General features: G+C 46.5%; 1 protein-coding gene across 2 annotated transcripts in view; it reads right to left on the bottom strand.

Annotated features, from left to right (window-relative positions):
* The window catches only part of Fam47e (family with sequence similarity 47 member E), a 30698-nt gene extending 17468 nt beyond the window's left edge, over nucleotides 1-13230 (bottom strand). For both annotated transcript variants that reach the window (XM_060380946.1, XM_060380947.1), the window contains exons 1-3: nucleotides 13104-13230; nucleotides 2247-2380; nucleotides 567-711 (exon numbers count right to left, since the gene is read on the bottom strand). In XM_060380946.1, the coding sequence (XP_060236929.1) occupies nucleotides 567-711; nucleotides 2247-2380; nucleotides 13104-13106 (282 nt within the window). In that variant the 5' untranslated portion in view covers nucleotides 13107-13230. The remainder of the gene's footprint in view (nucleotides 1-566; nucleotides 712-2246; nucleotides 2381-13103) is intronic.

The raw sequence follows: 13230 nt of genomic DNA, 5'->3' as shown, positions 1-13230 counted from the left end.
CTAAAAGCAGGTCAGCACCTAGATATGGCTGTGCCTCAACCTCCTAGTGCTTCCGGGTAATTCTCCTTTAAGCTCACCAAATTACATTTGGGTTTGGAGGATAGTCTCTTGCTAATGAAGTAGATAAGCACATTGACTAGGGCTGGCAAGATGGCTCAGCTGGTAAAGGTACTTGCCAACAGGCTTGAGAGGCGGAGTTCAACCCTCAGAACCCACGAGAGAAGGAGAGAACCAACTCTCAGAAGTTGTGCTCCGTCACTGTGACACACACACGAATAGATAAATGTAGTAAATATACGTGTCAAACCCCTGACTGAAAACTAGCCATGCATCAGAACTCTCGAGAGGGATATAACACTGGATGTTCTTAAATCCAGGAAAAACGCTAGAAAATCGTCTTGGAGGAAAGGTGGGGAGTGCAGCTGGTGTGAAGAATGGAGGAAAGAGTTGTTACTAAAGTGGGGACAGAAACTAGGAAGCCATGGCCAAGGTGCAAATAGAAACATGAATATTCACATCGGCTTCGAGCCTACAAACTTTGAGAAGTTTCATCACTGCTAACTTACAAGAGCCGTGGCCCAGGCGCAGAAGTCACTGACTCCTCTGCGTATGTCTTCATGGACAAGCCTGTCTTCACAGAGCAAATCCACTTTGCTTGGCTTTTCTTCACAGAGCCATTGGCCTGGGTGTGACCCCATCATCTTCTTGGGCCTGAGATCGTCAAAGAATAAAACATGAGGCCCAGTGAAGCCAATTAGATCTCAACCAGTACCATTGAGAAATGATCAGACCTCTCACAGTCTCTGGAAGGTCAAGTGAATTATAGCTTCACAGATCACAGTCCTCTCTTCTGCACTAGAAATCCAAGTGTGTCATGGCTCGTCATACTGATTAAAACTTAAAGACATTAAATCAAATGTCTTGCTTTTAAAGTTACAAGTACCACGTGTTAATTAATGCATGTAGCAGGTAGAAGCCACTCCAATTGAAGTTGACCTGTAATCTTAAGAAAATAGAGCATTTTGATAGTGATCCATCTGTCTGCCTGTCTGTCTGTCTATCTATCTATCTATCTATCTATCTATCTATCTATCTATCATCTATATACCTATATATCTATATCTATCTATCCATCTATCTCCCCATGTCTCTCTCTACCCTCTCTCTCTCCTCTCCTATCTATCTCCCCATGTCTCTCTCTACCCTCTCTCTCTCCTCTCCTATCTCTCTGCCTCTCTCTCATCTCCATCTCCAGCTCACTGGTGTCTGGTAGATTTTAACTTTATGCTTCTTTGGACTGTTGTGATAGGCTCCCACTGGTGTTTCCGGATCTTTCTCTCTATCCTCCCAATCCCTACTCCTTTATTTAAATTTCAGTCCAAGTTCTTATTGCTAAATAGAAGTCAAATGCAGTCACCCACCATCCAACTCAGAAAGCACCTATTAAATTCAATGTATTGAGCTGGGGACTATAGGTCAGTGGGAAAACATTGGCCCAGCACACACAAAGCACTAAATTCAACCACTGGCATTGCATAAAAAGTTGTAATGGTGCACACCTGTAATCCCAGCACTTGAGAAGTGAAGGCAGTAGGATCAGAAGGAGTTCAAGGTTATCCTCAGCTACATACTGAGTTCAAGGCTAGCCTGCACTAACTAAAACTATATCTCAAAAAAAACCTTTTAGCATTAATATATATTCCCAAAGTCATACAACCAACACAACTATCTTGTTCCAGAGCATAGCCCAAACTGTGAACAGTTCTTCTCTGTTTACATCCTTCTCCCCTTCCCGGTAAGCACAATCTACTTTTACTTGCTACAGATTTGTCTACTCTGTATGTCTCATTTGAACGGAACTATACAGTCAAGTTTCTTAAGGGTCTCTCACTTAGCATGAAGCTTGCCGAGATAATCTATGAGGACTCATGTACTCATTTTTTATAGATGAGTAATATTTCATCAAGTAGCTACATCTCCTTTTGTTCTCCACTCCCCAGTTGATGCGTGTTCGACTTCTTGCCACTTTTTGGCTATTAGGAATAACACTGTCGCCTACATTTATGCACAAGATTCTGTGTTCAGTAGTTCCTCTTCCAATAAAGAGTTTTCACCTTTAGCACAGCCTCCAAGGATCTTCATGGTCTGGCCCCTTCCTGTGTCCCCAGGAATCCCTTGCTTTCTGAGCTCTAAACACAGCGGCCTTCCTAGGATGTTCATCAGGGAAAGACACCAGCAGTACTCACAGGCACACTTGGGGAGAGCATTTCTCTACAAGCTTCGTGGCTTCCTTCATTAGTTGCCCAGAACCTGGGCAATAAGCCTGTGTGTCCTTCAGCTTCCTCTCAGGGTCAAGCACCTCCAGCACCTGTAATAAGAGCTACAAAGAGAAAGCAGACTTGGGGGTGAAGGCAAGATTGCAAGGAAAGGGGCCCTAATTCCATAACAAAATGGACCAAGTTCCTTTTCAAATGCATTCATCAAGCTCTGTACTGAGTGCCGTGCGGTGGGCTGTCTGCAAACCTCCCTTGGGTGCTCAGGCTCTGTGTAGAATACACCTGTGAGCCTCCCCCAGGTCCCCAAAGCCCAAGATGGAGTGTCTCTGTTGGACTTCTGTGGTTCTTGACTGCTGCTGGCATCTCTGGGTACCTCTCACACCTCCTATGAATACAGTGTCTACATTTTTCCTTGGAAAACCACCTCACGTGCCAGGGAGATAATGCAGCCAGCCAAGTGCTTGCCTTACTAACATGAGAACCGGAGTTTGATCCCTGGAACTCAGGTAGAAAAAAAAAATCTGGGTGTGGTGCAAGTTTGTAATCTTAGAGCAAAAGTGATGGAGACTTGCCTGCCCTAGACCTGCTCAGTGAGTCCCAGATCACTAAGAGACATTGTCTCAATAAAATGATGGTGAGCACCCAAGGAACAAGAGATGAGGTTGTCTTCTCTCCCTACCACACAGGCATACATTTGCACACATATCTCAACACACACATGCCCCCCCCCAACACACACACAAGTAACCACCTCTCCCTCCATTAGTCCTAGCTGGCCTAATCTTCTCTCCACTATCCAGGCAGACCACCTCAGAGCCACAATGATTGGTTTAGGGATGCAACAGGCTCATGAATCAAGTGGACACACAGAAACTAGGCTACAGGATCGGATTTTTCTGGGCTTACACACAGAGTGTCATTTCTTTGCTGTTGTGAAGTTGTGAGGTCTGCAGGCAGCCAGATTAGCAGCATAAAGAGACCCTGACTCAAAAAGAAGTTAACCCTGCAGAAGAGGTGGGAAGAAGGATCAGAAGAGCCTAGGGATCAAGGACACAGCCCTCAGAATCAACTGACCGGGACTCACAGAGATTAGGGAGCCTGTAGGGGTCTGACCTAGGTCCTGCATATATGTTACAGTTGTATAGCTCAGTGTTCCTGTGGAATTCCTAATATTGGGGGCTGTCGGTGACTCCTTTGTCTGCCTTTGGGACCACTGTCCTTCTACTGGGTTGCCTCATCCAGCCTCGACAGAAGAATATGTACCTTGTCTTATTGTAGCTTGTTTTGGCTGTCTTTGGTTGATGTCCCTGAAAGTCTTGCTCTTTTCTGAGGGGAGGTGAAGGCGGGCATGGACCTTGGGGAAAAGGGAAGTGGGTAGGGAGATGTTAGAGGAAGGGAGGGATGAAAGAGAGGGGAAACTGCAGTTGGAATGTAATATATGAGAGAATAAATAAAAAGAAAAAAATTAAAAACAAAACAAAAAAACAACCAAAACAACCAAACCAAACAACATCCATAACAAAGCTAATGAAACCTGGTTGGGGAAATCAGACAGGGAAAGGAGAGCCACACTCCTGTGCCATGTGCCATATGAGATGTATTATGACCACGAATTTATCTGAGTTTTTGATGTTCTGGCTTACAGGACCTAGTGAGGAAAAGCTGTGTAGAAAATCACAGATAAGAAATATCATCTCTTCTTCTCATTGACTTTTCTAGCATGAACCATTCCTTCCTTCCTTCCTTCCTTCCTTTCTTCCTTCCTTCCTTCCTTCCTTCCTTCCTTCCTTCCTTCCTTCCTTCCGGCAGTGATTGGAGTAGAGTGAGAGAAGAAGAGAAGCCGGTTGCGGAGCTGGGACTGGGACAGCAGCAGACATAGGCTCCCTGGCCTCTGAGGTCAGGCAGGGGCTTTGAGCAAGGAAACGTGTTGGACCTGAGAACAAAAACCACTTCACAACTGTGTGATTAAAGGCAGCTGAAGGTCTAAGCGCACGAGAGACTGGTCAAACAACCGCCTCCTCCTAAGTCGGGGTTTCAGAGAGCAGAGGTCCCCCCTATGGGGAAGGGTTAAGGTTGATAGAGACTGGCTGTTGGCACCTGACAGAAGAGTGGGAGCCTCAGAGCTGCCTGTGGGATGGGTGTGAAAATATATCACACGGAAGGGGAGCCATCACAGGTTGGGGGAGGGTTAGCAAAGCCAAGGGGTGTGCACACATCACGGGCTTACAAGTTCAGCTTAGCCTGAAATACATGGTTTGCAGGCTACATTGGGCTTAGGAAACAGAAACGTACTCTTGTAAGGTACAGGCAGTTAATAACAATGAGCCACAGTGTGGCTCTGTTTTGGCTTCACAAATGGCGCACTTGTACTTACATGTCTAGCCAGGGAGAAGGTTGCAGGGGTGGGGGTGGAGCCATTCCTGCTCACCCCCTGCCTCATCCAGCCTACCTTCTTCCTCAGGTCTCACACAGCCTGGGATTTGTTTAAGGCTATGGTGCTCAACTAAGAAACCATTGCCAGGCCTGGAGAGATGGCTTTAGTGGTTAAGAGCACCATCTGCCCTTCCAGAGGACCCGGGTACAACTCCAAGCACCCACGTGGCTGCTCAGAATTGTCTGTAAGTCCGGTTCCAGGCAGTTCAACCCCCTCATACCAATGCACATAAAATAAAGTAAATTATTTAAAAAAGAAAGAAAGAAACCATGTCTAGGCTCTCCAGCAGCTGGGAGAGGTCAAAGGAGGGCTGGTTCCTAGGAACGTCACCATTGACTCCATGAAAAGACTGGTCATTTCTTCCTTCTTGTTGGAAAGACCAACTTGGATCCATTTTGAAATATAAAAACAGGATAAATGTGCTGAGGGTCATGAAGATGAATTAGGAGCAGACCCGGACATGGGTGACACAACAGAGTCCTGGCCTGGGCATTGTGGTGACCCTCAGGATCTCCTGTCTCTATCCGTTTGTTAGTGAGTTCTTAAGGAGACATCTTTAGCCCAGGCTAAATGGAACTAAGAGTGACTGAGTAAACCCCTATACCCAGAAAGTCTGAAGTACTGAGAGAGCTTGAGGGAAGAGAGCCTGGCCGTGCCTGTGTTAAACACTCTGGCGAGTTGAATGGCTGCACAGGAAGCCAAGGAAACAGCTGCCTGCCTTACCATTTGTGTTTTCCTCAGCAGAAAAAAGGAAGGCTGCCCTGAGCTGATTAAGAACCTTTAGCTGGCGATAAGACCTCCTCTCTTCTAACATGCACCCCCAGGCCTGCTGGGCCTCTGGAGAGAATTCAGGGCCCCCAGGAGGCTTTCCCTCAAGCCCAGATAGATCACCTCAGCAGGGAGAGCTTCTTTCAGAGTCGGGTAGAGAGCCAAGGGGTGCAGGGCGGTCTTAGCGTCCACGTCTTCTAGGAATGCCTTCCCTGGTTTGGAGAGCCTGGACAACAGGGGTGCCTCCCTGGGCAGTCCAGTCTTCCTCTTCCTGGGGGTAGCACTGGGGGCTCTGTGATGAATATGAGGCAGAAAGGCATCCTTGGGGCTCTGGCGTGGGGGGCAGCCTTTCTGGAAGTCATCCAGCCCCTCTCTCACAAACACCCAGCGCCGACTGTCCAGGGATCCAGGGAACTTCATCCTGTTACGCTTTGTGGAGCACTTGGAAGGCAGGTTCTTGAGGGAGCTAGAAGGCAACACATCAGATGATGCTGCATCCCAGGATCTGGGCCGAGGAGGGTGTGAGAAGGCTGGCCTCCACCTATTGTGGAGGTGGGCGGAGCTGGAAAAGAGGCTGAGTTACAAGCTCCGGCCTGCTCCTGCTCTCTGTGGGCTATCATGTCCCCACAGCTGTCTCCACTGCCTGCTGAGGTAAAACCACTGCTCTGGATGGGAACTGTACCATTTACCTGCTAGGCATCCTTGAAGCATCCCTCTGTGTGCCTGTATTCTAAATGCCTGTGAATGGCAGGCACTTTTATTTTTTTTTTAACTGAGCACCCTATTTCAAAGTCTCACCTGTGTGATCGATGACACTATATTTTAAAGACCCATCCATGTGTGAATCTAAGCATTTGTTATTCTTACTACTTCTGCCACATTAAAACAAACAAAAAACACTGTATTTGTGAAGGATAGCCAGCTTGCTTCCCCTCTCGAAGACTGAGAGTCAGTACAGTAGGAAGAATTTGGGTCCCAGTGACAGCGTAGCTCCTGCTATGATAAACTTCGCTGTCAACTTGACTGGACTTGGAGTTGCCTAGGAGACACTTCTTGGGCATGCCTATGGGGACATTTCCACTGAGGGTTAGCCTAAGAGGGGAGAGCCACCCTCAATGCAGGTAGCACGGTGCTGTGGGCTGGAGTTCGGGACCGAAGAGGAAGAGCATTCTGTGTGAGCAGTCCCAGCAGCAGGACCTGCAGCTGGCATTTGCTACTTCATGGGTTCCTTACTTTCTTCCACCCTTCCCCACCCTTGTTTCACCCTTCCAACCACCCAACACTAGGTAGGAGAGAAAGGACAGAGGGGAAAGGGGGCATCGCTATCATTAGGCTACTTCCTGCTGATTTTTGGCATCGAGTTCCTTGGGGCAAGCTTGATCTTCGCTGTCAGGATGTTCATTTTTTTCTTCTCTGACCATGTGACAAACTACAACAACCACAAGCAGCAGCAGCAGCAGCAACAGCAGCAGCAGCAGCAGCAGCAGCAGCAGTAACAGCAGTGCAGGAAGCAGAGGAGAACGAGGAAAATGAAAAGAGGAGGAGGAGCCCATCTCAGGGCTTTAGGGTTCCAAAATTCCATAATCCCAAAAGTCAGACATTTGCAGAAACTATCTGCAGCTGGCAAACTCATATTTGGCCAGAGCATGAGGCAAATCACCTGCTGTGGAGTCTGAAGCAGCCCCACAGCCCACACCCGGGATTAAAACAAAACACTTCCGTGACATCTCTGTGTTTCTAAAGAAACCAAACATTCTCACTGCAAGGAGCCACCACCATGAATGCAGCCCTGCCTTCCCACCACAAGGAACTACCTCTCAAACCCTGAGCCCAAATAAATCCTTCCTCCATACGTTGCTCTGTGTTGGGTATTTTGTCACAGAGATGAGAAGGATAACTAATACAGTCCCAACACAGTTGACTCAATCAGTGTGTTGAACAATATCAGTGGACCCTGGTTTCCTCTTCTCAGCTCAGGAGGAAGGCTGGGAAATTATAGTCCACGGGCTACATCAAGCCTGCAACATGTCACTTAGAGAGGGAGGAAGAGACAGGAGAGAGAGAAGGTCTCAGTATGTAATCTAGGATGGCCCTGCACTCAAGAATTCTGTCCTGCTGCCTCAGCCTTCAAAGGGCTGGGACCATAAACCTGCACTAGCGCAGCTGGTCTTATTCGTGTCTTCACAAGAATAAGTACAAGGCCTGACAGACGGTTCAGCGGGCAAAGACAGATGGTTCGATGGGCAAAAATGCCTACTGTCAAGCCCAATCCTGGACCCACATAGTGGGAGAGAGAACTGACTCCCAAAACTCACTCTCTGGCCTCCATGTGCACATGATGGCATATGCACACACGTGCACACACACTCGTATACATGCGTGTGTGCGTGCAAACACAGCCTATTTAAAGCTCACAGCAACGCCACATAGCAACATTCGTATTTACAGCTAAAGTGAGGCACAAAGAAGTGAAAAGCAAAACACTTGGCACAAGCTGCACAGACGTAACTCGCTCCAGGGACTCCAGCACCTCTGGCCTCCATGGGCACATACACGAAAGCGTGCGTGCGCATACACACATGCTCACACAAACACAGAGGATAGGTTAAAAAACATACAATAAAAACAAATTCTAAAAATATCTCCATAGCTAAGATGTGGTGGAGCTGGGATTTTTAATGCAGTTGAAAGCACCAGTGAGCTGTGCTTAGCTGCACACTGGAGCCACTGATACATTTTTGTTTGTTTTTTTTAATTTACCCCTGAGTTATATGGAATCTCAGATCCTCTTGAATCAGAAGATTTCCTAAGTTCTAGATCACTCAACACCTATTTTCATGGAGCCACAGTTGGTCTGACACTGTTTGCCTTAGGTGAGCCGTAGACTCACCAACTTCATCTCCCCTCTCCTTTCTAACTTCCACACAGCCTGCGTCTCTTGGCTTCCTCCGCTCTCCCCTGGCCGTCTGGCAAGGATCAGTCAGGGCATAGAGGTAAGATAGAAGGGACAGTCAGCACACGGGAAGGAAAGTGATACCAGAACTAGAATTATCAGACACAACCAATGCCAAAGCCAAGCCTCGGAACACAGGCATCTGATGACCCTAATTAATGCCAGGTGTTCGAGAGCTCTGCCTTTAGAGCTTGTCATCCATAATGGCCCTTCATAATAAACACAACCTTTGCTGCAAACCATCATCACACAGCATTTTTAAAGAGATTCTAGCTTGGTCCTCAGAGAACCCCAGAAACCTCTTTGCTGTGTGTAAATGTATGTGTGTGCTTGGGCAGCTTATGAAAATCTATGCATTATGAAAATCTATACAAAAGAATGGCAAAAAAAAAAAAGAGTTTACAGAAAGTTTTTACCTGCCCTTAATAAATCACTGTCCAAACAGCTAGAGGTACAGATGTATTGAATCATATCTCATCTCAGGACTGATGGCCAATCAGCTCTAGCTCTTAGCAAACAATCCTTCTCATTATTAACTACCGTCATAAAGTCCATATTCTTTATATGAACAAGCACTTCCTAAAATCAGAGATGATAACAAATGTTTTTCTGTTTAAATACATACATCTCAAAACAGGAACTGTATAGTAATTTGATTTGAGACTCAAGATTCTGGAACTGGCAGAAAACCTGAGAGAAATTTAGTCTGACTGGCTCACTTTCAGTTCTGAGGGGTGTATGAATGTAAGGGAGGGCTTTCCTCCAGCCTACTCTGCTTCTCCTAGTTAAAATGCTTAACTCTGAATCCTATTATTTATTTACAAGTACAGCCTCATTTAGCTCAGGCTACTCTCAAGCCATCCTAGTAGAGGACAACCTTGAACTACCTCTGACTTCAGAGCCTCTTGCCTCCACCTCCTGATGCTGGGATTATAGGAATGCACCATCACATCTAGCTTTTATGGTGTTATGGATTGGGCTCAAAGCTTTATGTAGGCAAGCACTCTGCAAACTGAGCTACACCCCATTCTCAACTCTCCACATTTCCTCAAGCCCATGAGTAATTTCACCTAACCAATAACATAGAATTAAAAACATTTCCCTAAATGTTTACAGACAATAGTACATGATATATTGACATTTATCCTAAAAAAATGAAAAAACCAGGCAGTGGTGGCACACACCTTTGATCCAAGCACTTGGGAGACAGAATTGGGCAGATCTCTGTGAGTTCAAGGTCAAGCTGGGGTCTACAGAGTGAGTTCCAGGACAGCCAAAACAAACAAAAAAGAAATGAAAATATATGTTCTTACAAAAAGATGTACATAACGATTTGTGGCAATGAAAGGGTTTGACTAACTTTGTAACCTGTATGTCTTCTAAAACCTATAGTTTTGAGTTTTAGGTTCAGGTTAAGCTAAAGCCTCTTAGTACCTTTCTAGAGAATGGAGAAATGTGACCCTATCTGTGAGGACAGATATAAAAAAAGGCAAGCAAGCAATGACCTTCACTCAGCAAAAAGAACGACCAGACCCTTGTCTTCAAGATAATGTTTCTTAGCAACCAACCTAGACAGCCCCAATTCTTCTTCTGAGTAGCTCCTGACCTCCAGCCAAGAGCCCGCAGCCCTAATCTTCAAGGATGAGCTAACCACCCCCACCTTCAATTGCAGCTGCATCCACACTTGGCAGGACTGGCCAAGCTGGAGCACCTAAATTATCTTACTTTATAGCTTCCTCATTCAATCTTAAATTGCCAAGATTGCAATTTCAAATTTTCCCCATTTTTTTCTTTTAAAAACCTAAGGCCTTTGTCTCCCGGTGCCACTCTTTGCTGACCAGCAGGGGTGACCCCATTTCCGCAATGGTTAATAAACCTCTTGCTTTTGCATCGAGTCATGGTCTGTGTGAGTTTCTGGGAAGGGCGTGATCTTGAACTCCTGAGCTGTGAGACCCCAGGTCTTACAGCAACTTTGTATGTGATAGTCAAAAGTTGAAAATAGCCTGGATATCCAAGTGAATAAAGAAACAAACTGAAGTATATACATACTCCAGAACACACTCCTTGACAAATATGAACAAATAATTGAAACACGCACTATGAATGGATCTCACAAGCTTTATGGGTTAAAAGAGCTGATATCAAAAGAGCAGGACCTATGTTAACCTAGTTTGCTGGCATTTTTATCTGTTTGTTTGTTTATTTGTCATATTCCCCAGACCTGGAGTTACTGGCGCTTGTGTGCTGCCTGGCGTAGGTTCTGGCAACCCAACTTCAGTCCTCTGGGAAAGCATCAAGCACTCTTAATTGCTGAGCCATCTCTCTAGCCCCTAGCTAACACTCTTAAAATGCTTAAAATTACAGAACTGGAGGACACATTTATGGTTGGTTGGTGGCAGAAAGGCTGACAATGAAGGTCCACAAAGTGGTTCTTATGTAGCTGTTTGATGTTAAACATCCCCCATAGGTTCTGTGTTTAAACACTTGGTTTCTGGGAGGATGTGAAACCTTGCTAGGTAACAGTGCGGCTCTGCTTCCCGTTCATTCCTGCTCCCGATCTCCCAAGACATGAGCAAGCCATAAGCTCTCATCTCTGTGCATGGAGCTGCCTGGGATGCCCACCTTCCCCACCAGCATGGACCAATACCTCCCGAAATGATGAGCCAGAACCAGTCTTTCTTCTCTTGAATACTCTCAGTATTCTTCCACAGCAATGAGAAAGGTAACTAATACTGTGGTCATTAAGCAGTTTGGTATCATGACGTACACATGCAGAAGAATTTAAATTCAGGACGTGGCTGCTCTGGCAAGAGATCACATCCAAAGACCTTCTAGGTCTGTGTGATCCGGCCGGAATACAAACAGGCCTGTAATCCAGGAGACAGAGGCATGCAAATCTCTGAGTTCAAGGCCAGCCTGGTATACAAAAAGTTTTAGTTCCAGGCATGATGCACACACTTTTAATCCCAAACAATGAAGGTAAAATTAGTTTGTAGACGGAAGCACCCATGTTTGAAAGTGATGACTAATTGAGTGGCCAAAAAAAAAAAAAAAAAAAAAAAGACTAATCAGAGAAAGATTTGACAGAATGGGGTATGCCAAACTCTCACAAGAAGAGAGAGGAAAGGGATGCTACTTAAGGGGCAGAGAGAGAGAGAGAGAGAGAGAGAGAGAGAAAAGAGGCAGTTTTACAAGGACAGTACTAGAGAGACTGGTTGCAGAGAGAAAACTCAGATAAAGACAGAACAAGCCAGAGAATGAGAAGAAGCCAGAAGATTAGAAAATATTGCTGAAGTTAGTTTGAGGCCAAACAGAGCAATTCCAGGGCTAAGAGAAACCAAAATGAGTAAGTCAGCTTGGAGAGGAGTTTGAGCCAGAACAGCTGAATTGAACCAGAGAGAACAACTGAATCGGAAAAAACAAGAAGAGTGAGCTTATTAAGCAGTAGGTCTCTGAGGCTGAAAACATTCCAGGCCTAGGTTAGATTGTACGGAGGCTAGAAGCTTCCAGGACTAGGCCTAGGTTAGCAGACAGAGGCAGCCTCCAAGACAACAACTACCTCAGGCGAATAAAAGTTCTTGTTCCACACACAAAGGAAAACTTTACAGAAGGAAGAGCTGGTGAAGTGAAAAATGTCTTGTTTAACCACTATATTCTGCCAAAGTCGCTTTTCTGGTTTAGTGGCGGGCTACAGCTGTGTAAGACCGTGCCATTGTCTTGAAGGCTATATGGGAGTTTGGACATTTGCACTCTCTCCTGAGTCTACAGTTATTTCAAAGCAGATAAGTCTCAGATGGGGAAGGGGGTTGCAAGATTTCCAAAGCGTTCATAATTGCTCACATGCAAAGCAGGGTACACTGAGCTCTGTGTATGACTAGCCCGGATGGTCCTCATGAGCCTGAAAAGCTGATTCATTGAATCCACCCCATTTCATAGTAAGAAAAACAAGAGCCCACAGAGGTGGGTGTGGTGGCACACTTCTAATCCTTGTGCTCTGAGGCAGGAGGACGGCCAAATTAAAGCTGGCTTAGCCTATGTACATAACGAGCTCCTAGCCTTTCTGATTCTAGGCTTGCTGCTTTATCCAACAGCACGTTGAAATACCTCTTCACCAGCTAATGCTCTCAAGGATTCAGCAACGGGAAAATAGAAGCCTCTTCCCCCCCCCCCCCCCCCCCCCCCCGCCCCACTAAGCCTTCAAAGTAGCAGGCTGCCTTCCCAGGACTTCAAGCAATCTCCTGCCAAGGGTTCTGCTTGGCCAGAGGCTCCAAAAGGAGGGCCAAAGACTTCAGGTGTCCTAGGTACCATAAGCTGAACACAGGGAACCCGGGGTCCCAGGGCATCTGTTCAAAGAGTTGGCTACTCCCAGAAGGGTGTGTCTGTGTTGAAGGCAGGCCCTCAGAGGCCTAGGCTATGACAGCCTCTCTAGTGGCCACTATCTGGCATGGGGACTTGAAACTGCTTCCCATGGGTTGTGGCAAAAACCAAACCTCAAGGGCTGGGTCCTTTGGGGTGGGGGGCAGGAGATCCAGCACTGGTCCCTTTACTCTATTGCCATAGTGAGGGTACCGGGTACCCTGAGAAAGGCAACCCCTAACAGCAAGGCCTACTTCCACTTCAGCCCAGGAGATGAGGGTTCCCTGATGAGCAACTGCAGGAGCTCAGCTCTTACCATCGGCAGTTCCCACGCTCCCTCAGCAGCCTCGGAGCCAGAGTCGTGGGCAGCAGCCAGTGCCCACGCTCAGCCACGGCATTGCTGGCTGCATGACCCCCTCTAGGTCTTGGGTTGCCGTGTTCCC

This window comes from Meriones unguiculatus, chromosome 3 (assembly GCF_030254825.1).
Source record: "Meriones unguiculatus strain TT.TT164.6M chromosome 3, Bangor_MerUng_6.1, whole genome shotgun sequence".
Taxonomy (NCBI): domain Eukaryota; kingdom Metazoa; phylum Chordata; class Mammalia; order Rodentia; family Muridae; genus Meriones; species Meriones unguiculatus.
This window is presented reverse-complemented; position numbering and strand designations above follow the sequence as displayed.